The 26,233-nt window shown below is 49.2% G+C and overlaps 1 protein-coding gene across 6 annotated transcripts in view; it reads left to right on the top strand.

Moving 5' to 3' along the window:
• Positions 1-26,233, top strand: part of Chi (LIM domain-binding protein 2 Chi) — a 195,062-nt gene that overhangs the window by 84,736 nt on the left and 84,093 nt on the right. For 3 of the 6 annotated variants that reach the window (XM_076788482.1, XM_076788481.1, XM_076788480.1), the window contains exon 1: positions 849-3,345. The exons of 2 other annotated variants lie outside the window; for them this stretch is intronic. In XM_076788482.1, the coding sequence (XP_076644597.1) occupies positions 2,426-3,345 (920 nt within the window). In that variant the 5' untranslated portion in view covers positions 849-2,425. Of the gene's footprint in view, positions 1-846; positions 3,346-26,233 lie in introns of those variants that run through there. One more of the 6 variants, XM_076788483.1, reaches the window with a different exon arrangement.

Raw genomic sequence — 26,233 nt, 5'->3', positions numbered from 1 at the left:
GGTAGGCGAAGCTCGCCCGGTCGCAGGATATTAAAGATTTATATTTGCCTCGGGCGGAGTGTTTCGCAGAGAATTTTACCCGTCGTGGATTGCAGGAAAATCGATTCCGCTGTTCGATAGAAATATTTCAATAGGAGCGAATGATCGTCACAGGTTTCTCAGCTCCGCTGATATTATCATTTAAATTTATTCGTGCGCTATCGCTCAGAATTTTTTTTTCACCGTTGTCAACTTGTCACGATAGCCGGCGAATCTTTCTGCATTTACAGCGAACGCTGCCGGACAAAGTTCAGTAGTATAGAAATATTGACGAGTTTTATCCGCAAGTCGGTCCGGCGCGATGTTTTTCGCGAAATCGGGACTTTTGCATCTTCGTTTTGGTAAGTGTTGAGTTGCACTATCCTGAAGTAGGCGATCAGAGTCCTTAGATCCTTCCTAAGCAACCAGGAAGATTCGCGGAAAGCAGACGCACCGGAGCGTAGGAAAATCGCGAAGGAATCAAAGGGCAAAGGGATCGAGGCAGCCTAGCAAGCAGGAGGCAGGCAGGCAGGCAGGCAGGCTCGCAAGCAGGGGCAAGACAGGCAGGCAGGGGTGGCACGCAAAGTCCCGCGTCGGTTGCGTGGACACCGGGCATCGGGCGCTCACGTGGCTCCCCACCTTGTCGGTGGTTCGTGAGGCACCGAGTCCCCTCCCCTCGTTTTCGCTCCTTTCGCGGTGGCTTCGGTTCTCGCTCCTCCCCTCCTTCGCTGCTCCCCCCTTCCCGGTGTCCTCGCGTGGCTCTGTTCCCCTCCATTGCTGTTCTGTCCTCGAAAGCTCGAGGCTCGACCGCAGCGCCGCCACGCCTGCCGCTCCGCAGTAACGCGATTGCTCTCGTCGAGTGTACAGGCGTACGCGAACCGTGCCGCTCGTAGCTTCGTGACACACGCAGCGCGCGCGTTACCATCCCGCGTCCACCGTGTTGCTTTGCCCCCCCCCCCCCATAGTGTCGTCTTACCCGACGGTGGTCCCCCCCCCCCCCTCCCTGTAGTGTACACACAGTGATATCCGAGCCACCCGGTATAGTTTGGTGATCGCGGGATAGATATCCTCGGTCTCCAGGATTTCGGAGCAAGGAGGAGGTGGTGCCGTGGTTCGAAGGGTGTCGGAGGTCAGTCTATATTGTCCGAGTGAGCGCGCGCGTCGATCATAGTGCCAGGAAACGGTTACCTGGCGAAGGCGTCGTCGCGGCCGCTGACTATGCAGAAACGCCGTCAGCCGGCTATAGAGCAGCGTGGCCGCGTGGCCCAGGTGTTCGGGTCGCCGTGCGGCGACTGAGCCCGCGGCACGGGATGCGAACGATCCCGCGGGAGCCGGCTGCTCAACGAAGAAAAAGAAGAAGGGCGCCAGGATGGGCGGGAGAGGAGGTGCGATGCTTCCGTTGTTGTTGCTGCTGCTGCCTGTCCGCGGCGTAGGTGCGCGCCGCGACGCCGACGACGTGACGGCCACGTGCCCCCGCGGATGCCTCGACGCCCGCTGCCACTAAACTTCCCCCGTCGAGAGTTTCCAGTGTTCGTGGAAAATATAGGGCCGCGTTCGACTACGAACAACATATAGATCTCCGTACGTGTACTACTACTATTACTACTGCTACCCGTGTGTGTGATACAATTGCGGTTAGTGTACTGGTGTGATTAGTGCGCCGAGAATACTTCGGGATCTTCAGTGTTGTCTAGAGGTGTTCACAGGGGTTCAGCTTGTTTAGATAGACCGATTAGGACTCTTCGATTCGAACAGGTGGTGCGACACGCGCGTGCTACTGCCTCGCGATCTTCAGCAGTCCGATTGACGGGATTGTTACACACGTTATCTGGAGGCGTGATTCCCGCCAACGAGTCGGAAACCCGTTCGATATCTAGCCGGAGAGGAGCACGCCGCTCGACTCTTGACGCGGATACGGTGTCCCGCTCTCGAGACCCGACGTGTATCGAGAAACTTGAACCGCCTGACACACGAGGTGTGCCGCCCCTTCCGTCCGTGCCGAGGACACGTGGTTGCTCGGGTTCACGCCGACAGGGTATACGCGTCGAGTGGAAAGTGCAGTGATCCATTCGACCGGCGGTGAATCGGCGCGAAACCGTTGCTGCTCGCGAACGGGCTTTTACGAGAGCTGGCTGATTAGTGGTATCGGCCGTTTGGCGGAAGTACCGTTCGGGAAGTGATCGAAGCCGAAGTAGAATATCTGAGAGGAGGCGAGAGGAAGGTGGTCAGGAGGTGGTCCGAGCAGAAGTAGATCCAAGGGGAAGACCAGAGGAGATCCGAGAGGAACCTTGAGGTGAAAGAAAGGGGCCGGTGTCGAGGAGAGACGGAGATTCCCGCGCTCGTACCCCAATAATCAAGCCGGCGGGAGTTCGAGGAGAGGGTGAAGGGCGTCGTGGAGGGGGGAGTGATGCCGGTGAGGGTGGCACAGCGCCCCCCAAGTGGAATACCACTCCACGCCGGCGTGCCGGTAGCGCCCAGCAGCGTAACCGCCTCCGGTCCGTCGGGCCGGTGCCTCGGGGGCCCGGCAGCGCCCCCCGCCGGCTCGCCACCGCTGCCGCCGTCCTTGCAATCACTCGGCGGCGGTGTGAGCAACGCGAACACCAACAATAACAATCCGGCGAACGTCGTCACCAGCAACGGTAACAGCAACGGGAACGCCGTGAACAACGGGCTGAACCCGGTAACGGGCAGCAATTTGGTCGGGCCGAACAGCAACGCCGGAGGAGGACCGGGCATCGGCAACGCCGGCGGTCTAGTCGTCAACACGACGAGCGGCGCCACGAATCCCTTGCAGGCGATGGCGTCGGCAGCGGCCTCGCTCACCCAGCTGAACAACATGGCGAACGGCCCGCTGCCGCCGCTCGCGGCCACCGGACCAACCGGCCCACCGAATCTTCCGCCGCCCCAGCCGGCCACCACGCCGACACACGGGGGACCGCCGACCCCTCACGGCGGTGTCACCGGTGGGCCCCATTTGAACGGGGCCTCGCCGAGCCCCCACCCGATGCCGCCTCACGGAATGATGAGCGGATCACCCCACGCACCGCACCCCCACATGGGCGGCGGAGGACCGTCGCCGCACCCTCACCACCCGGGCCCCCACATGGTCGGATCGCCGCACCATCCCGGACCCCATCCCATGGGCCCCACCGCCAGCATGATGGGCCCGGCCGGCATGCAGCCGCAAGGGGGACCCGGGATGTGCGGACCCGGACCCACCGGACCAATGGGTCCGCATACCCATCCCCAAGGACCCGGAGTACCCGGACAGCCGCACATGCACAACGATCCCTTTTACTGTTCGCCATTCGGATCCCACTACTTCAGGTAATTCATGATTCATCGTAGTCCCCGAGATGATATCCACCGAACTTGTTTGTCGCCCGCAATTTGGGACTTTCACCGGACGTCGTTGCACCGCTCTCTCTTAGCCGTTCAGGCCTTTCAGGGTGCAAGCCGAATGTCGCCAGTGAGGTCAAATCAAGACCCAGACTTCGAGGTCCAGATAAATTCTTCCTCAATATATTGAAATTCTTCGACTCTGTTAACCCTTTGCACTCGAATGGTGACTCCGAAGCGCCACTAAAAATGGTTGTGGTACTATAATATGTGGAAATCGGATCAGTTTCGTATGAATAAAATGAAAATATTCCAATACGGAAGAAAAATTGAGTTTTAGAAATAGAATAGCGCCGAGTGCAAAGGGTTAATATTTCAACTGTTCCAAATCGCACCAAGTCGCTTTTGACATAAACGCAATAAAATCCGCGAGCTACTCGCTAGAAGCACACCGGTGTTGGTACAACTCCTGATGAAGCTAGCTTACAAAAAATTAAGAAAATAATTTAATAAAAAACAGCTTGCACGCGAAAGCCTGAACACTGAAAGTTATTTCGTTCGCAAAGTTGTAGGTGTTGATTTGTGCTTCGCAGACAAGGTTTGCCTAATTCATGTCTCGGGAGGATATTTTTGGGGATCGTACGCGCCGATTCGAGGAATTGTCAATGAATCGAACAATGAATTGATTTTCGCAACTTCTGGAGCAAAGAACGTAGCCCGGTTGCCATACCTACGGGAGGATTGATCGCGCTAGGCCCGCATCGATCGGCCGGGAATGATTCCGGGTAATGAGTCCGGCGCGATGTAAAAGGCCGAAGGAATTTGCATGTTTGTTCGCACACGGAACAAAGACCGCTATCTCCCGGCCGGCATCGGCTTATCTTTCGTCCGCGCGCAGATTTGAACTTTGATTGCCTGTTTATGCAAATCTCTCTGGAGAGTTCCTCGCGCGCGAGCATCGCGTCTCGTCGCGAACTCTCTTATTTTTACCGTTCGTGCAAAGTTCCGTCTCTGCCGTGTGTCTCGCGTTGTAGCTCGACTCGTCCTTGACAAATCTCTCTCTCTCTCTCTCTTGCACACTTTTTCCTTCGTCTATTTCATCGGAGCAGAATGTCGATCGTCGAGAACCAAAGAATACCTTGCCGACTGCATGACGAGTTCGCATCGAACACGACCCGAAGACCGCCTCTCTTACGGGTTGAGGATATTTAGCGAAGCCGCGTCGGAAGAGTATCAATTCAGCCGCGATTAGAGGACCCACCGCGCGATATAAATAAATAATCTGTCGTTGTCCGCGAGCGTAACAATTTTTCGTCACGCGAAACGGCACTCGCGCCACCGGCGAACACGTTCCCGCAGACCCACGTCGCTCTCCTTCGAGGAACGGTCACGCGAACTTCCTGAAAAAGGTGGATCGCGTGGCTCGCGGACATTCCGGGCTGATCGCAGCCTCTATCGATGTTCCAAGGGTCCAGGTTTCCCACTAAAATGTTGCATCCTTCGGAAAATATCGTTAAAAATTCAGTCGACAGGTTTAAGCGCCCATAATCTGCTGATAGAAAGAACAGCCTCGAGATTAGAACTGCACTTCTTAGATAAATCGTGTGAAATCATGTTTCTCAACACATTACACGATCTCCATTTGGGATCATGCACTAACGAGTGCCATAAAAACAACACGTTCCAAGTGCCGTCATCCCCAAATGGGAATACTCTTTCAATTGATCATGAAAATAATTAATTTTTCAGATTTAACCCTTTGCACTCGAAGCCATTTTAACTCCAAAACGAAAGATTTCTTCAAACCTAGAATATGTCCCTTCTATATATATTTTTTCATGCTATACATACGAAAATGACGCAATTTACTCGTACGGTACTGAAACGTTTAGTAATTTATTAAATACATACAAATTTAATAATGTAAAAAATATTTTTAATAATGATACAGCAATTTTTAGTGGCGCCTTATAAATTACACGTATAAATACTGATAGAGCAAAAATTCTAAAATTTGGTACTTAAGGGGTTAATATTATTTCATACTTTAATGTTAACGTTAATTTTATTTCATACGTTAATATTATTATACTATTACAGTATAATATTTTCTAGTATTTTACATCAGAATTGAAAAAATCTCACAAGTCGTTATTCGCACCTTAATTTCACTGACTATTCCGAGGGGACTGTCCGTCAACGCGATCCCGATGCCCGCAGGCTTCAGTAGCGTACCTACCAGGTGCTTTAGGTCTTCTCCGAATAGAGCATGCTTCAGAAGTGTCTGGAATAGTTGGCGGCCACCGGCGATTCTTTTACGGCCCGGTACTTCGTTCCATTCGAATCGTTCGGCAGTCTCTAGCCCGCTCTCTTGTAGCATAGTAACAGTATACCCGTAGAATCCGTTATCGTAGCTAGGATGTTCATCGTGACCGTTGCGCTGCGCCGCCAGCTAATGTGATCGCGAAGGACACCCAGGCGTCGTCCGTTCCTCGTCTTCTTTTGGTCTCGGTAGCTATCCTCTCGGTAGCAAGTCTCCTGCGGAATGAAGGATTCCGGAGGTTCTTCAGGATTCCCAAAGTTCTCCGAAGCCACCGTCGCTTCTAGCCTCGGTAGCTATTCTTTGAGCAACGAGTATCCCGCTCCAGCAAAATGAAGATCCTGAAGATTCTTTCGGATTATTAGTAGTAGAACGACGAAAAGACCCCGAAGATTCCTCAGGGTTCCGAAAGTTTGCGAAGCGATCCTCGGGGCCGTTTTCAGGGTATTCGCGACAGCAGCAGTTATCGATGGCTATCGGCCAATTATCGCGAACATGTTCGCGAGTCAGGTGCCCATCATGCTCGGAGACTCGCGGTTCCGTCGTTCGTTCAGGTGGCCCGCAGGTGGGAGGCGGCCGTTGCGCAGGTGTACAAGCAGAACGCGAACTTCCTTCCTCGTCTGGAGAACGGGCCCGAGTCGGGCTGGGACGGGCCGGGCCGGGCCGGGCTGAGTCGGGAGAGGGCCCGATAGGCGAACCCGGTGACGATTATCCGGTTCTTCTCCTTCGACCTTCCTCGTATCCGGTCTGGACGTCTCTATCGGCTCGACATCATCTCTCCCTGCTCGCTGGCCCGTCTGGTAATCGCGAGGGCTCATTAACATAAGCGTTCCACGCTGCTACATCCGACTCGAGCCACCTCTGCCACCGTGTCGTGACCATTTCGGGCCCCTCGAGCCGCGGCTCGTCGATGGATTCGACGAAGCTGGACCCATCGGCCACCGATAACGCCGGGCATTAGCCTAAAAATAGGGGACCCGAGCCGATACGTGTCCTCGCGCGCTGATTTAGACCTCGGAGAGAGTCCTCTTCGAACTCTTCAGACACGAAACGGCAGCCAATTAGGGGGGCGCCAAAGTTTATCGACGCGAGCCGAGCATTTGCAGTTTTCGACCAACCGCAGAATTTATGGCAACCGTTGGTACTAAAGTGCTCAAAAACGGGTAGATGCAATTTCGAAATGTACAACGATCAAACGAATTTAAGAAAGTCGACATCTTCTTCCTTTTCATCGGGGAGTTCGCGAACGGTAACAAATTAGCGCGATATTTTTCAGAAAGCTAATGGGCCATGTTATGTCGGTTAACGACGAAATTATTGGCAAAATGATATCCTCTATCTCCGCATTGTCGGCTCGAGTCTTCCGCGCGCGGCAAGATACGAGGAAATAAGCGAACGCGAGTTTTTATTGGCAGAGATAATGGCCGAGCCGCTATTTTTAGGACACTTGAAATTATCAGGGAATTCCTGAGGGCGAGCTGGCGGCGAGCGGTTCCACGCAGCGAGAAAAAGGTCGCGTCCAGAGGGACTCGGGAAATATTTTGGTATCCGTTTGTATGAAAGGAACGGTCGCCCGTTAGAGCTAGTCGCGAGAAAGAGGGAGGCGAGTTCGGAACGCGATCGGAAGTCGAACGTTGTCGTTCGGCTTATCTTATCGCGGCCTCTCGGCGGAATAAGAAGGACCTTGATCGGTCTCCGCGACAAACTGAATCGCCACCTTGGCTTCGCGGCGTGCTCGCGCGCGCGCGCGCGAACTGTTTCTCTCCTTCGAGCAGGCTCGGTGAAAATATCGCGGACGTTGAGCACAGTTTCCGATGGAATCGGTATTCATGTCTATGGAAATGAACGCTCAATACCGTCCCCATTAATATTCATACTAACTTTTCAACAGCCTACGCTGTTAACGTTACCTGGCGAAAGGTCAGACGGGAATTTCTCGCTTGAAGTACACCTCTTGGTGATTATAAGCAGTCAGGGTGGAGATCGTTAGTGTATCGAAAATAGCTGTTTATGGTAACCCCCCCCCCCTGTCGCCGTTGCGCGTGGTTGAAGAAAAATAAAATAATTGGGTCCAGTGTCGTCGAGTTCCTCGAGGCTCTTCAGAATTTCAAGAAAGAAAAATTGAGTTACATTAGATTATTGTTTCCGGCGGTCGTTTTGGTCAATTTTGAAATTAAATAACCGGAGATCAACGCGATCTATAGAATTATTTCAAACTTGGTTCAACTGCGGCAGCATTTCTGAAGAGTTTTCCAGAATTTAGGGGCTGCCGGTTGAACGGCCAAGGACTCGGTCAGGGTACAAAATTTATGACCTCGAGAACCTTTCTATACCTAAGCCTCGGAGACGGTGGAAATTACCCATAGGCGTAGAACGCGTTAATTCAATTGACGAGCCGTTTAGTTTCCACGTAATAAGGAAATCGAGGCCTACAGTGATCCCTATAAATAATATTGAGTCACTGCACTGCAAGTTGTATCATGTCAACATGTTACTCTTCCACGAGAGACCGACGCGTCCAACAAGTCACGTTCAAGTATAAAATAAATAATTCTCAGGGCGACTGATTAAAACATACTGGGCCTGATCTCGAACAGAGAATAATCACTCTCTTTTTGTATTTTCGGAATATATTCCAATATGAAAAGCGCGAATTTCCCGGTTTTTTTATTTTCTCGAAAAACTTGAAACGACCAGGATCGAGTAAAATTTGATATTCCCGGCCATCCAGTAAAACAAAACCAACATGAAAATTCATGAAACTTCGTAATTTACATGGCTCCCCAAATTTTTGTATCCTGTGAATGCATAAAAATCGGCGGTTTAACGATTTTCTGTTTATGTCGTATGTACATACGATAACTCACAATCAGACACGCTGTCTGACCCTCACCCCTAATTTCTGCCAGAAAAATCCGCAGTTTAACAATTCTGACAAAAATCGGCAGTTGAAACATTCTGCTTGTGTTGTTTGTGCATAAAATAATTCGGACTGCATCCCACGCCTAATTTCTGCTTAAAAAAGCAAAAACAATTCTGCTTGTGGTCACGTGTGTATAAAATATTTCGGTCCGATCCTCTCCGACTCTTACCCCTAATTTCTGCTAAAAAATCCACGGTTTAACAATTCTGGTTGTATTGTGTGTGTAAAATAGTTCGGACTGCCCCTATTATACTCTCATCCCTAATTTCTGCTAAAAGATCGACGATTTAACAATTCCGCTTATGTTATACGTGCATAAGATAATTCGGGCTGTCCCTGTTACACTCTCGCCCCTAATTTCCGCGAAACAAATTGGAAATTTAGCAACTCCGCTTATGTTGTACGTGCACAAAATAATTCGAACTACCCCCTATCACACTCTCGCCCCTAATTTCCTTAAAACAAATGCGCCACGACGAGTGAATTAAATTTAAAAAAAAAAAAGAGATCAACGAAATTGCAAGGCATGCGACGAGTGTGTCCCGTTTCGGAAAAATCAAGGATGCAAAGGATGTTCGAGAAATGAGATCGGCTCGGTTCGGTTGTATGGCCGGGGCTCGTGGTAACAGACTTATCAGCCGGCAGTAATGTTTACAGTCTAAATGGCGGATAGCGCGAATAGTGTATCTAAAGAGGCACGACTATCTAATTCCACTTCATCAAGATGCGGCGGCAAGATTCACTGGCTGCTAGGGTGTTGTTCCGTGTGCACGCACGTGCATTCCAGTTTTCAGGCTCGCCTTGAACCTGCCCGGTTGCTCGAACAGTTTCACGTGAAACTGGAACCGACCAGCGATACGGCTTGATACGCTGCCTGCACACGGCTTTATGCGCTCTCCGGCCCGGTATCTCCTCGCGTGCCTCTCCGCTCCACTCCGCTTCCATTCCGCTCCACGCCGCTCCACGCCGCTCAGCTCCGCGCCGACGAAACGAGCCTCTTTCCTCTTTCCACAATGTTTCCCCCTCGTCATCCACCGATTTACCTGAACCGCGACGCTGCCCGCGGATCCAGAATCGAGCCCCTATCCCTCGATCGTCTGTGGATCTCTTCAGTGGAACGAGATTGCGATCGACCACGTATAGATCCTCAACCTGCTCTCCTAGAATTTATATAGACAGTGATAGACCGCCGTTTTTAAAACTCGTCTTTTTTTGCTGACTACACTAGCGTATTTTCTGCATTAATTAGCACGTTCATTGCCGAATTACAGGCCCGAGAAACCCGAGCAATTAAAGGAAGCGAAACTGGAAAGATAATTTTCGTTGTAGCGGCGATTCCTTCGGCTTCCTTCTGTCCTAATAAAAATTCATGCGAGCGTTCTGATCACTCTGGGGCCCCGAAAGCGACCTTTCCCGGGTGCATGATCGATCCCGTGGAATCAGCGTTCGCCGTTTCAGCAGGGTGTTCGATCCTCCGGGCTATCAGACGGCCGGTTTATCGTGCCGGCGTAGATTCTTATCGTCGGAACCAGTTGTTAACACGTCGGACACGCCGCGGTGTCTGCAGGTTTTCGAGCGGCGCGACAGGGGAATCCGCTTTCAATTAGGATCGCGCGGCTCTCTGCCCGTGGAAGAACGCAGAGAATCGGGCCAATTATACGCGGATCCGCGGAGACGGCGAGACACCGTGGTTTATCGACCTACGAAATTTTTATCTCCTCGATAATCGATTCTAGGCCTCGAAAGCGCTCTTCTCGCGGACATCGTTTCTCGCCAAATTAGAGAATCAGGGACCTAGACCGGCCGCGAGCAGGCTCGCCAAATTGCACCTGTCTAGCCGAACACCTGCATTCGAACCCTGACTCAGGCCCTCCCATTGTCGCCTTGTCGTCCACTCCCCCCCCCCCCCTTTTCACGGTCCCGTTCGATAGGCGTTTACCTGGCCAGGGATTAGGTCTATCTGCAGGACGAACTTGGCGAAAAGTAATTGGAAGAGACGGAGGAAACTGCTGCTCGAATGATCGAGCGCCTAATCGAGTGCGGGGAAACGTTGATTCCGATCTTCCAGTTTCGGTCTAGTGGTCGTCTTATGGTATGCTAAATTATGCCGACACTTCCGTAAAGTGCGTTTTCATGGCGCGTTTACCGGTACGCCTTTGCATGTAAGACATAGGCTTATGGCTCCGTAAGAAAAATGAGTGCGAAAAATGATTGAGAACCACCAACCAGTAAATGCTTGCCTTATAACAACAACAAAATTGCATTTGATCAGATTTCGCTTTGCTTAAATCTCTACCTCGATAGAGAAGTTTATTCGAAAATTTTCTCCTGAAAACATACTTATAATTTCATTATTTCTAAAAGAAAAAATCAGGAGCAAGTCATTTTTACTCGTCCGGTAGTTCTAGCGTCAAGAGTCATTCTATTGTTGAACCTGTGCAGTGTCCGCTAAATAATTAGTGCCGCTTTGATGTTTAATCGCAACCGTTGCTTGCGATTGACGCGGAACATTTTTATTTCGAATGGAGATCTGGCGATCTAGGGATTTTGCATGGTAGCACTAGAGGCGATCGGTTTCAGCGGAAGACTGTACAAGATAGATCGTCGAGACTATCGAAATCGAAGGCTCGCTATCGAACGTTCACGATGATTTCGAACGGCTTGCTTCCTCGTGGATTCGAGCGGATTTTATTTTTGACCGCGGTCCGGTCTATTTCAGCCGATGCCGCTCATCGAATCCCAGCGTCGTTCGAAGACGATCCCCGGCTGTTCTAGGCCGCCACCATGGTCAATTTGTCTGAGAATATGGACAAAGTTCGTCGGGAAGTCTCCAATCCACAAAATTTAATTAACCCACTACATACCATTTATTGTCAGTTTCAATCCTCTCGCGACAACTGTTCGAATCGTATTCCCGTTTGAAGTCGGCCCTCAGAGTTTCGGAAGCTACTCTGGAATATACGTGCGAATTATCAACCTTGTTTATTAAAGCTAGTGTTACAGATCACAATCTAGTATCGTAGAAGGTACGTTACACAATCGAAACCAGCTGCGACTATCTGCGATCTTGCAACTTATCTCTATTTGTTTACAAAGTGACTCGACGAGTCTTCTGCGATTGAGCTGTTCGGAAAGTTCGCTGGAAATGTACGAAATTTTTGTTGCACATTTTTAACCCCTCGCATCGAGTCGGACTCGTGACGAACACTTCCGGCACCACTAAATATATTTATTAATTGGCTGTAACACTAGGCTTGCGGAGCACTAAAACTTACTATTTTACATTACTTTATAAAATTAACACGAATGTAACTGTCAAAGTTTGTAGCTATTTTCTTTAATAATATATACCCAATTAATAATATATACGTTAATACATTCACTGTACCAAATTTGATTGGGATCTGTAAAATTCAAGAAAGTTGGAGGACTACTCAGGATTACTTCATTGAATAATTTTGATTTTACGAAATTTTTGAGGTTTCTAGTTTGGCAGTCAAAGTGTCAAACATATTAAGAAAGAAAATAAATTTCTGTTTCACTCGAGTTTGCTGCAATTCAGGTAGAAAATATTTGTATTCTGCAGAGACATCCGCAGTGTATTAGCAACCCATACATATTTATAAGACTCTGTTCAGAATCTTCGAGTCCGACTCGATATTGTAGGGCAAGGGGTTAAAAAGTAGTATTGCACGGTGGAAAGGAAGGAACGGAGGGGTGTCGCAGGGTTTAGGAAAAATGAGAGTTCGGTGCTCGTTCGTCGTGGGACGCGTAGGGCCAGCGTTTGCTACCGGTGTCGTTGGACGAGCGGGAATAATGGCCGATCGTCGAATCGCGAAGCTTGCGGCTATAAATAATGAAATTAGCGCTGCCTGTCCAAATGCAGCACGTGACCTCGCGAATCTCGCCAAGTGTCTGTATATTCCGTAGAGAGCCGTGGGTTCAACCGACCTACCTGCGTCGCGCACACTCTCTCACGGGTCAGCGGTTCTCATTCGGTCGGCCGAGCGGTCTTTTTCACCGGCGAATCCTGAAAGTGTGTCATTCTTTGTTCGGATTGGCAGCCTTGGATCCTTCGCGGGCCTCGGGAGTGTCGCAGTCCTTGGACATCGCCGCGCCACCGATCCCGAAACCTTCAGAAATCTCCGACTTTTCAGCAAGCGAACAATAACAAACGAGCTTCGTTCCGGCGAATTGCAAAAATCAAATTTCTGCAGCAGCTGCTTCGAGGATTCAGTGACCAATTACAAGTTACGTAGCCGTTTTCAGGCAAATAGCGGTTCATTAAGACTCGCGCAATCGGAGGAAATATATTCTTCGAAATATTTCCTATTCGTTACATAAAACGGTGTTCCGCCGTGGCCGCTATTGTGCGACGAGAGGTTCTCCGCGTTCCCTTTGCGCGGTTCTCGTGAAAATCTGTTAACAACGTCGCGGCCTTTCCACGCGTACCAACCGCGGGTTCCTCAGACTTCGCCGTAGGATCTCCTTGAAGACTGCTTTTCTAACTGGCGCGTCCACGGAATCCGACGTTCGCTTTGTGTCTCGCGGATGGCGTCGCCGCTGGATCGTTCCGGAGAAATCTGGCAGTTTCGTTACAGTCTGATCGGCGTAACAAGGCCGTGCTCCAAATACGATTGCTCTAAATCTAGCCACCGCTGGATTGTTCCGGGCGGATTCGCGGAACCTTTCGGAACCTGGAAATAGCAGCTGGAGGCGGCCCGGTTGTTCTCCAGCCTGGCCTCCAGCGTCGTCGTCGAAGATCCACGGCGGTTCTGCTTCGTCGCGAGCCGAACGGTAGTTTCTCTGTAACGCGATTCTCGGTCCGAAAGGACTCGCTGTCGTCGCGCCGCGAGCAGGTTCGCGTCGCGATTCTTACATCATCCGGGTTGCATAATGCGGCTGGTGGCGTCGCGTGCAGAGTACGCGCGCGAAATCCGCTCGTCGGAAGCAGCAGCAGTCGCGCACCGGGCTGTGGTTATATAGTCCCGCGCCGTGGGATTTCTGGATCCTCCCGTGGATCCTCACGGTGGTGTACAAGGCAGGCCACTCTCTTTCTCTCTCTCTCTCTCTATCAATCTACCGACTGTTAGAACGCCGGCGCTCGCGTAGAAAGCCGCGCCTCCGTCGAGCGGCGCTCCTACGTGTCCTCGGTTCATTAATTCACGGATAAAGAATCGAAGCCGGGGATGAGAACCGCGAGTGATTTGTCAGTGAAGCAGTTCGTTGGCGTTGGAGTTGGCTCGGGCTGGTCTCTCCTCTCCTCTTCTCTCCCTCGCTTCTGTCTCGGCTTCATCCTCTTCTTCTTCTTCTTCTTCGTCGTCGTCGTCGTCGTCGTCGTCGTCGTACTCTTCTTCTTCTTTGCCTCGCGCTCTGCTCTCTCCGTGTTCTCAAGGCCGCCTCCTCGAATCCTCCTCCTCCCCTCTCCCTCCTCCCACAGCGCTCTCCCCCTCCACATCCCCCTCCTCCGCCGCCTCCAACTCGACCGTCTCCCCTCCCCCGCCCCTCAACCTCCGGCCGCTCGAGAGTCTTACCTCTAGCTGGCTCTTTCCTCTTGGATATCTCTCCGACTCCCCACCCCCTCTCGCCCCTCTGCCTCCCCTTCGCCGCTTCCCGCCTTGTGTACCGTCGTTCGACGTGCTTCTAGCCCGCCACCTCGCCCCCAGCCACCGCGCGAGGGAATCTTAGCGCGCCAGGCCACGACGCGTCGAACTTTCGAGCTTGGAAGTCGATCGAACCTCGGGCCGTCTCAGGCCCGCTTTCGGCCCGAGAAGTCCTCGAGGCCCGCGAGTCTGTCCAAACCAGAAGCTGTCCGACTTCTTGCCCGTCGCTTCTCTTCGGTCATACTCCTAAGCAGTTGGTCCCGACCGATTGAAGTCCACGGGCCCCACTTGTAGATTAAGAGTGGGAGGGAGAGTTGACCGGTTGAATGAAGCGATAACACCGAAAATCGGGGAAGGAACCGAGCCTGGCCCACAATTTCGACAGCTCGGGCCCAAGCCGACCCGACCGGGCACGCGGCACCTCGCGAGACGCGGGAAATGTCGTCCGACCAGTTCCCTCCGGGCCCCACAGGGCCCCACAGCCTAGCCCCCTCTTCCCATGGTGTTTCGTCGGACCCCCCTCCCTCCGGCAAACGGCCCAGAGACCCGCCATCGGCGTTTTTGCTCGCCGGATTCAGACTGCGCGTCCACCGACGACGCTCCCTCTCGCCAACAGCTTATCCGGACTACACCATGAGGAAGGTTATGGTCGGACCCCCCTACCCCTGGTTCTTCCGGCTTCTTTTCGGAAATTCGCTGCTGCTTCTGGAGAAGAGGATCAGGAGGGATAGATTGTAGTCCCGCGATCCTTGATCTTTGGAACGGGCTACCGGAGACGATCATAAAACGTTTGATCTTTGAGTCTTCAGCTTCTGGGGAGCGTTGTTGAGTTGGGGTTTTTTTGAAGTTGCTTGTGGGTCCTTGAATTGCGGCACGATTCTTGTCATTGATTTCGGGTCTGAGGGGTTTGGTGAACACTCGGTGATCTTAAAAATTGCAACAACTCGATTTATGTACGGTCTACTCTATTAAAATACGGTTTTTATATAACACGGCTTTGATATTTCATTGTTAATTAAGTGACGAAGGAGTATCGATTCCGCTATGTCACGGAGGAATCGTACGATTCCGGTTTTAATCATTATTGTATAATTTTAATAAACGAATCCGTTCAAGAAAATGTTGAAGGTCGTCGACGTGTTTGCCTTATGGTTAAAAGAACCTCGTGTCTAGAAAAGAGGGGAATTCCCAGATTCCAAAGAAAAAGAGCGATCGGTTCTGAATTTTTTCGATACAGTGTTCGATCGATGACGGATATGAAACGATTTACAGTCATTGTTTGACGTAATCCGGAAAAAAGGGGGCTTCCATAGCACCAGGGTTTTCCCGCGTCGCGCGTACGATCGTACGCGCACGCCAACTACTCTCGGAATATGCAGCGGAACGAGTGGGAGAGGACAAGGGGGAGGGAGAGCACCTCCACTTTATACCCCGAGGTTTTTTTTTTCGAAAGACGAATCCCGCTCACCTTGAAAGGTACGTCGCGTGGCTCGTCGTCAAGCAGTTCTCGAATGAGCCCTTCGGTCCGCAGGAAACTTCGAAAAGTCGTCCTTGCGTTCTCTGAATTCTTCTTCTCCTCCTCTCTCTCTCTCTCTCTCTCGGTCTTTTTCTCTTTCTCTTGTCCTCTCCCGCTTTTTACAATTGCAAAACCGCCTGTTTACAATCCTCCGGACAAAATTTTATTCAACTCCGTTCCCAAGAAATTAACCTTTCGGCAGTCCAGAGATCTCGTCTGCTTCACGATAATTGCTAAACGTGCAAATCGAATCGTTCGTGTCTGTACTTTTTCGAAAAAGGGAAATGGCGAGGAAGGAATAAATGAAATTGTATAAAAATCCCAGGGTCCCTGCAGTCGAATGTCCTCTGAGAAAAAAAAACCCGAACACGTGGGAAGATTAAATGCTCGATCATTTTTCAATGTCGATCTTCGTTAACCGATGATCGGAACGTGTCTCGATCGTTTTCATCCTCGTCGAAGTTCGACACTCGAGGATTGCGTCACCGGAAGGTCGGCGTCGAGAACGTTCGATCTCTCGCTAATGTAATCGCGAGACCGAGGAGTAATGCCTCGATCCGCGTCCAGAATTAACGCGCGACGATCCTCTCTCGGCCGATTTCTCGCGGTCAGCTCTCGCCGGACCTGTAGACCGCCTCGGAGGAACCGGAATCGAATTCCCGGGGATCTGTCCGGCTAAAAGTATAGTGAAAATCCGGTTGCCCGGTTGACCGGAGTTTCGGTTTCGTTCGCATTTGCATACGTCGAGCGTAAATAAAAGCCGTCTGCACAAATATAGACTTTTGTGAGCTGATTTAGAGGTGGCGCACGGTTAGAGGAAAATTTATTTGCCGCCTCGAACGATCGGTCGCGCTCCGAATCGCGCGAAAATTGCGCCGGACTGGTCTGAACGTGCAATTAGTCCGTGTTCACGCGCAAACGGACGAATTTGTTCGTGGTTGGTTTTTATAAGCGCCGGGTAACCGACAAAATTCGATCTTTTCCTGTGGACACGATCGCGGAGAATCACGGTACGGTTAAATTTACACTCTGTTCAACGAGACCGAGGCGGTAAACGTAAACATAGCCAGTCGAGTGCGATAGAGTTGGAGTTGTCCTTCTCGGATAGGAAAGGACGCGCGCTGGGTGCTTCACTGCCTCGTCGCGTTGGTGAGACTGTAGTCATCCCCACTCTTCTCCCATAATTCATTTGCCTCGGCGGTGCTAGTAAACAAGCATGAATACGTACAATACAAAGATAGGAGATAAGGATCTCCTCCGGGTCGCGAGAGAATGTCGGCACCCGAACTGATGTGCATTTAACCGAGCAATACCGTAGAAGCCAAAGTAATTGAAAGATCACTGAGTACACTAGTCCCGGATCCACTTATGATAATGTTTTGTAGTAGAGTTCGGCGCCAAGACCAACAAACAGGGCTCCGCAGGGTCCACGAAAAGCATGATCACGGTCAAAATCTGGACGCGAAAGGGCGGAACAACTCGGTTACGTGGTTCCTCGTGTTGAGCCCTCTAAAAGACCCCGGAACCCTCGTAAGCAAGGGCACGTCGTTCGCGGCTTAATCCGGATTTATTCGCCCCCCCCCCCTCCTTTTATCCGCGAAATGATCGCGAGCAACGTGGACACGCTACCGTAGTCACGTGGTGCGGCCCCCGCTTCCGCGAGACGTTTTGTCTCGGACTGTACGGCCTCTCTCGCGCTCGCGCACGCGTGGAACCGCTCCTGGACCATTTTAGGAACCAGTTTCGAGTGGTCCACGCGGGCCCAGGGGCCCAGGGGCCCCGATTGCGTCTCTCGCTGCGATCACCTACCGGGGGACTAATCCTGCTAACGCGCTCGAGGTCACGGCGGAACAGCCGAAGGGAGCTCTCCATGTCTTCATTCCACGATGATTTTTTAGCCGTGACGATGTGGGCCAACCAAAGCCTCCGGAGGATTAACCCGGCTTGATTCATCGATCTCGATTAGCGTCTCGCGGCCTGCCGCCTTCCTCTTTGGTCACTCGGTTGCTGTTGTCCGGCACCTTTCGTCGCCAAAATCTTTTTTCATTTCTTTTTTTTCTTTTTTTTTTCTTTTCTTAACACGCCCGGTTAGCTCTTTCGGTTATTCCGTTTAACTTTGACCCTTTCATTCCGGGGACATTTGTTAAAAATGTTTCATGCGTCCTGCAGATCAACAGATTCTTCTTTAGACCCTGAAGATCTTGCTGATCCTGCTTGAAATTTTGGACAACCACGTGCCAATTTTCTTTTAATAGATTTTCGAACCCAGTTTTCTGCAGTTCTCTGTTGGGCCTAGGTTTAATACCCAATCATTTAAAACTGTTTGACAAAAGATCCAACTGTAGGTGGACCATTTAGAACTCTGGATCAAAATGGTTCCCATTCCTGCCACAGAAAGTCAATCGTAAAACATCATTAACGTTTCTGAAGGTTACCCGTTGAACTACAGTGATTTCTCTCTATATGTCGCCAAGGCCTGGATGATAAACGTCGCGGAATTATCCCAACTACCACGATCGGACGCCGAGGAGTGTAAACATAACACGGGTATGTCTCCTGGACGATACATGACGCTGGCAAGACCCGGATTGTTGACACAGATCGAGAATTCACTGTATCTAGGTCCAGAATCGTGTAGCCGGACGATAGCCATTTTTCTGTAAAGATTTCAAAGGGTCCGCCCTTTCCACAGTTAGCCATTCGAAACGGGAAAAAGTCCAGCGCCACCCCGAGTCGCGCAACGTGCCCGTGGACGCCATATGTCGACTAACGGGTCGGGATTTCTCCGATTCCTAGTAGAATCAGGAACAGGCTGGTCTGGGGTGGAAAAACACGGAAGGGATTCGTAGGCCAGCCCCGAAGCAGGCGGGAGGATCGCCTTTGTGTCGCACTTGGTGTGGCCGGGTATGGATTCCCACGGGACGTTGCGCACACAACGTCATCTCACGGCTGGCTAGAACTAGCGATGGCTCTGAGTCGACCCGAAACATTCTTCCTGTATCCAGGTTCTTCAACTTCGTCAATCTTCCTCGCACATTTACGAAATCCACCCTGAATCAATCGGGCCAATTAATATATTAGGAGCATCTAAAACGTGGCCTGACGATGCTAATAATAAAATGGTTACCATCAGAAACATCATCAAACAAGCCCTGGAACCTGGGGTGAACATTCAGCACAATCAATGAACAAATTCTTAAAACTTAGAGAGCGCAATTTAGATCCAAAATGGGTCTAATCAGCACAGCCACTCAATAAGTACTAAATGTAAAATTGTAAGACGAAAATGGCCCTGATCAGCACAACCATCGAACAAATTCGTAAAAACATAGAATGTACCATTCAGAATGGCCCTAATCAGCACAACTAGTGAACAAATCCTTAAAACATAAAGTGCGCAATTTAGGTCCAAAATGGCTCTAATCGGCACAGTCACTGAACAAATTCTAAAGGTAAAATTGCGAGACCAAAATAGCTCTGATCGGCACAGTCGCTGAACAAATCCTAAAGGTCCTTAAAAAAAATCCTTAAAACATAGAGTGTACCATTAAAAATGGCACTAATCAGCACAATTGGTGAGCAAATTCTTAAAACATAAAGTGCCCAACGTAGGTCTAAAATGGCTCTGATCAGCACAACCATCGAACAAATCCTCAAAAGCATAGAGCGTACCATTCAAAATGGCACCAGCCAGCACAACCGCCGAACAAATCCAAAACATGGGGGTGAAAATGTCAACAATAAACGGGCTCTTACAGGCCTGATCACATTCTGGGGATAGGTTTGCTCCGGAACGCGCTGTTGGAACTCGAGTTTTCGCACGGGGCCATTGAAAGGGGCCATTTTTCCGGGAAAACTCGAGAGACCGGAGCACATACACGCGGTCACACACCGTCGGGGCCACTCTTAGGCCAGCACACGGAGGGAAGAGGCTTCTCTCCCACAGGTTCCCACGTGTTTCCGACCGCAAGCCGCAGTTATAACGGCGCAGTCGCGGCTCGTCGACGAAGGACGACGCCGCGCCGCGTCGCGTCGCGTCGCGCCGCCGCGCCGGTGCGAACGAGTTCGTCGTCCTGCCGCGGTAGCAATAGCAGGAACGCGTCTTCCTGCTGCCTCGCAGAAACACTGTTCCCTTGGCACCCACGTGGTGTACACTCCATTGCTCGACCTAGACATACACGAGTCGAACAGACAACTACTCTATCCTCTTCCATCTACTTCCGGTCCCTGTTTCCTAGGGACTTGCAGTCTAATGGTTTCAGTGTCGAGGTTTTTTTTTTTCCCACCCAGCAAGATAACACTTTCCAACGCTTTTACTCTTCGACTTCTTTCGGGTCCTTGAACTGCTCTAGGAACCGTGTGGGGAGCACCTGCGGATGAACTTTCATTCATCGAATTTCATTCATCGATAGACTCTACCGTCTTTGATAGACTTTTGCTGGGGCTTGCAGGATGCTAGTTCTCTTGTACTCATTTTTAACCGAAACATCTTTTTGTAATTTCAACATTCTCTTCCGGAATATGTTACTTCGTTCTTTTCCCTTTCACAAGATTGTAATAGGATCATAATCGAAGCTAAGAAGGTTCTTCCTGTTTCTGAACGAAGTCAGACCTCCAGTTTTGGTTCTCAAAATTCGTTTTCCTCGGATTTTTCGTCGCAATTGCTGAAACTGCGCTCCTCACTGTTCTGCGTCTCTGATTCGCGTTTTTGCTCTGTCTTTCCTCCGTCTCTTCTCTCTCTCTCTCTCTCTCTCTCGTGCTCGTCTCGTGCAAGCTGTTCTAACGCCTTGGAATGAATCAGCCGGCACTCGGATGGGCGAGTTCGCATGTACCGCGTGCCGGGCAAGGCCGCGTTTTTACGCCGCTCCTTCGTGAAGGAGAATGAACGCTGGCTCGTGCTAGGATGCTTCTCGAGCCACGGACGTCGAATTTCATCGATGGATCACGTACTCCTTGATCAGCGTCGCGATAGATCCTTGTCGCCGGTGACGTCGATCCATCGAGGCTCGAAGCGACCCTTCACAAATTTTCTATTCCTCATACACTGCGGATCTTTATGCAAAATTGCTTCAAGCTATTGGATCCGAGTATAAATTTTCATCGCAAAATGTGCGCTAAGCAAATCAATTTGTTCTAAATTTCAACATTAGAGAAGGCATCCAAAGCATAGTCGTGAAGATGTCCAGCGTCTCCATCGCATTGGAAAATATTGGCATTTTTTTTGAATAATTTTGCTTCCTTGCAATACAATTTTTATTGCGAAATGTGCACTAGGCAAATTAATTTCTTCAAAATTTCAAAGGTAGAGCATAGGAAGCATAGTTCCGAAGATCTCCAGCGTCTCCATCGCATTGGAATTTTTTTGCAATAATTGGTAATAATATTGGAATGCAATTTTTTACAACGCAATTTTTATTGCGAAATGTGCACTAGGCAAGTCAATTTCTTAAAAATTTCAAGAGTGCAGCGTGGAAATCATAGTCCCGAAGATCTCCAGCGTTTCCATCGCGTTGGAAGGTATCGGAATTTGTTTTGGGAATAATTTGGAATGATGTTAAAATAATTTTGCTCTCTTTACATTTTACGGATTTCTCAATGCAACTTTCATTGCGAAATGTGCACTGGGCAAACGAATACCTTAAAAATTTCAACGGTGGGGCATCGGGAGCACAGTCCCGAAGATCAGCGACGTCCCCATCGCTCCCATAATTCGCAAAACGAACCATAAGAGATTTCCGGGGCAGAAACCGCGAAGCCTAGATACATCGCGGCGCAGAAGCGGCGTCCGATGTGAAAAGGCGGTTTGTTTCTCGGGCTTGTCTCGCCGCGACAACGATTTCACCTGGTATCGCGGCCATCCGCGAGGATGGTTCTCTTCTCTCGGCACGGAAAAGTGGAGCGGATCGCCGCGCCTCTCGCGCTTGCTATCGACGCCCACGGTCCGCTCCGATTTCGTCTTCGTCGTTATTGTCGTCCCCCTGTCCCGTAGCTCGCCGAAACAGGTAACCGGAATAATCGCCGCGGTGAAGGAACGGGGCTCCGGAATCTTCGGGAGAACCCGGGAACCGAGAATGGCGAGCGGCACGCTCTCCGCTAACCCAGTTCTTCCGTATTTGGTTCCGCGAGCAGGCCACGTGATTTTTCTGCGCGTTTTCCAGCGAAAAAACGGCACCGGTCGCAAGTCCATCGACGTGATTAAGTCTTCAGGATTTTTTGTCCTGCCGGCACGCTCGGAATATTCGTTGCCGGGGTCGCTTGAAACGTGTCTTCGAATTTCGGCACTGGAAACCCGAGAGCATGGTTTTGTTACGGAAATATTCGGTCATGGCCTGACAGGTGCGAACTCAATTCGAGTTTCGTTTTAGGGAATGAAATGCAATGAACCCTTCGCACTCGAAACTGTTTCAACTTCGAAACATTTCTTCCGACCTAGAATACTTTCTTCCTATACATTTTTTTTTTCATGTTATAGACACGAAAATGGTGCAATTTACTCGCACAATACTGGAATGTTTAGGAATCTACTGAATACAAAGAAATTGAATGGTATAAAAAATATTTTGAATAATGATACAGCAATTTTTAGTGGCGCCTTACAGTCGCCATTCGAGTGCCAAGGGTTAAATGGAAAGCTCGATTAAGGGTGCATTGCAAGTATAATACACTTGTTCCGTGTTTGCAGAGTTTGAAATTTTGGTCCATTTTATTGATCTTTTATTTGAATTTTTATGCCCACCGTCGAGGACTCAATCTGGTATTTTAGAAATTAAAGAACTGCTTCTTGGGAACGAAATTGGTTTGATTTGTAGAATAACAAATTCTCTCGAGTAATATTTTCTTTCGAGATCGTTATTTAGAGTCAAATTGTTGAAATTCTAGACAGAGCACTGTAAAAACAAAAAAAAAATTAGATAAAGAAAAGATTCAGTAGCTCGGGTTGATTCTTATTTTGTCTTTCGGTTAGCAGAACATGCGTTGTTCTGCGTCCTCTAAAGAACGCAGAGGAGGGTTAACCCGAACGGAAAAACCTAAGCATCGTCATTGTTCATCGCTCTTTCACATAACTCGTATCGCCGACCGCGAGTCAACCGGAAGCTCGATGACGCGGCGCTACTTGCGCGAAGGGGCTCTGATAAACGTGGTAATTATAGTACTCGAATTAATTCAGTTTTTTTCCTTGTAATCCTAGTTCTTTTTCCACCGGTTTTTATAAATATTGAACAAATATTTTGCATCTCGACCGGCGCAGCAAAGTTTTCCTCACGCGAATCTGCAGCCGGGTGACGAAATCCCACGGAACTATTCAAACGATGCAGTTTCAAAACAACATTTAACAGAATCGTAAAGGAGGCTGAATAATATCCTAAAGAATCCAGCGCATTATCTGCAACTATAATTGCATAAGTCTCGGTTACCAAACGAATCGCCAAAAATCTGAGAGCAGATCAAAGACAACTCTCAGCGCAGAGAAACCTTTTCATCTTTCTCCGTGAACGACCTGTTCACTGAAAATTTTCGCAAACGATGCAGTTTCAGAACAACATTTAACAGAATCGTAAAGGAGGCTGAATAATATCCTAAAGAATCCCGCGCATTATCTGCAACTATAATTGCATAAGTCTCGGTTACCAAACGAATCGCCAAAAATCTGCGAGCAGATCAAAGACAACTCTCAGCGCAGAGAAACTTTTTTTTATTTTCGCAGGGCCACCCGCAGCGATCCGAACTCGGCAAAATCGCCGGCGTCGAAAGAATTTTTCAGCGAGAGTTTCGCTGGAAAGTTGGCGGCCGCGGATCGAAAGTCAAGATAATGCTTGGAACGCCGGAGATACTTTCCTCGGCGGAGGAAGCCGCGGGTTTCGCGAGCCACCGGCCCGTAGGAACGCGACGTCGTCGTCGTCGTCGTCGTCCCGAAATAAAAAAGGACGAAAATCCTCGTTCGTCTCAAAGGGTTCGACCCCACGAGAGAACACCGCGGGGCGAGCTCGCGGACCTGTTGCACTTTTTCCGATTCCGCTCGCGAGATATCGAAAATGGAACGTAGCCGCCGTTGTCGTCGCGTCGCGTCGCGTCGCGTTGCGTCGTGTCGGCGGCACCCGGTCACGTGGCCGGTGAAAGTTGCTAACGTCGTCCTCGTCTACGCCCTTAATTCGAGGCTGCGCCGCAACAAGAGTAGAGAGAACTTCGGACAAAAGTTGCAAGCAGTTTCGCGGCAAGTTGCAACGGCCCGTTGGATTAAACCGCGAAAGGAGCCTGCGCCTGTCGGGAGTCGAACTTTCCATCCCGAAGCCTTCTTCGGCCTGCTGTTTCCGCATATCATCGAGCTAGACGCTGATCATTATGCCCGCGCATCCTCTAAATCATTTTCTTTCATTACACCTAATTTTTAGTGGACGCCTTTCTTCGTTGCTTCTTTCAGAACACATTAGGTCTTGAAACTATTTTAACACTAGGTTTACGGAGCACTAAAAATGACTATTTTACATTACTTTATAAAAATAACGTGAAAGTATTTATCAAAATTTGTAGCCATTTTTTAAGTAACATATACCCAAAGAAATCAGTTTGGTAAATATTAGGTCGTCCCATAAGTTCGTGACGTGGATATGTTTATATTATTCACCATTGAAAAGTATTTTAATGAAAAACCGCAGAAAGTTTTATAGGTCAGAAGAGGTTGTGGAATAAAAGGGTGATTACATATTTTATTTTTAGAATTTAAATGGTACAAGAGTAAACGGCACGAACTAATGGGACGATCTAATAATTCCTCATGGATGCACCTTTGAAATCTCAATGAAAATAAAAATAAAAAATATTAGAATCCGTCATTTTGACGGGTCCTCTAAATCCAGTGTTAAAGCAGCTTTTTACAACTCGATTTACATCAACAAACAACTGATTTTCTGTATGTAGGTGTAATTTGTAACGGTAAAAGCGCTAGAAAAATTTAAAAATAGTGTTTCATAATTTTTAAATGTTTCTTCCGCTGCAAGGCTATCGGATTTAATTGTGAGCCAACGGCAGCCGATTGATTTAACAGGGTTCGCATGGATCGCGGCCGTGTTTACTGCGCAGTAATTTGTTTTCGTTATTGTTCTCCCGGAGGAAGAGTTGTCGATCGTCGGCGAGATTGGTAATCAGAGAAAAATCGGCATTCGCGAGCAAGGAAGAGGGACAGAGAGAAAGAAAGAGAGGAACGCCGCTCTCGGGAGGGGAAACGTGAAAGCAAAAGCAGGCACGTAACCGGGAAGCCACGCGCGTATGCGTGCTGCAAGCGTGCATGCATGTAAACGCGTAGTGACATAACCTTTTGTCAGCCGATTAACCGGGGTCGCCGCGACACGACAACGCTGTCACTTCGCAGAAAACACCTGGCCACCCGGCTCGTCAACAGAGGCTTTCATTTTCTACGTCGCTTTCTTACCCCCATCTGTCGAATGATCGCGCCCACGCGACTCATAATTAACTGATTCCTTCGCCCGACCGGATTGTGAACTGCTGTTTGCGGCGATTTTATCACCAGGCAATACATAAACATTCGCCGTTGTATTTCAATAGAGCGCAATTTACAAGTTGGTTTGTAACTAATTAATCACTTCCAAGGGGGCTCCTCGGTCCCATAGTATAGCAAACTTTAAATTATGACTATTTTTCGTGGGTGAAAAATTCTTAAAAAAATATTTATTGTCGTTTTTGCATTTGAGATTAATATTCCGGAATTAAATATTAATATTCCAAGTCCCGTTGCTGTAGGAAAAAAGTTACAGTGCATGAAAAGGGAAAACCAGATTATGTTGCCGCTGTACTCACGCCGCGAAGCGGACCCCAATGCTCCTTTTATCTCCAAAGAATAACAAATAATCCCAGAACTGGGAATTGAATCACAGAATTAATTGGCAAGGAACGACGCAGCATATTCGGTTACAGTCAAGCATTCAAGGCACTCAGGATACAGTAATTTCTCTATATATGTCGCCAAGGCCTGTATGATAATCGTCGGGGAATTATCCCCACTACCGCGGGGTAGGCCACGAAGCTCGAGAGGCCTCGGACGCCGAGTGTAAACATAACACGGCTCGGGGTATGTCTCCTGGACGATACACGACCCTGGCAAGACCAGTCTTGTTGACATATATCGAGTATTCACTGTATTCGTTCTGAAAGATGAGTTATATATCTACTTACTATTTTAATAAATATACATCTGCAATATAATATATTCTTAAAATACCACACACTTAAATGTCACGATACTTTTTTTTAAAACAATTTTTTTTAGGAGAACTGAGTAAAGAAGAGTATGTGTTTATGGGTTGAGTGCTAGGATTAAAGAAAGAAGGGAGCTTATGGCTACTGCTTTTTACAATTCAGACAATGTTTATTTCACGTAAAGATCCGTCAAAAATTTTTATTTCGCATAACGATCCGTCTGTACATATAACAAAATGAAATTCTTTCGGTAGACACGAAAGAAATCTGTGATTTGTTCGACTGCAGATTAGGGGGAAATC

This window comes from Halictus rubicundus, chromosome 5 (assembly GCF_050948215.1).
Source record: "Halictus rubicundus isolate RS-2024b chromosome 5, iyHalRubi1_principal, whole genome shotgun sequence".
NCBI lineage: Eukaryota > Metazoa > Arthropoda > Insecta > Hymenoptera > Halictidae > Halictus > Halictus rubicundus.
This window is presented reverse-complemented; position numbering and strand designations above follow the sequence as displayed.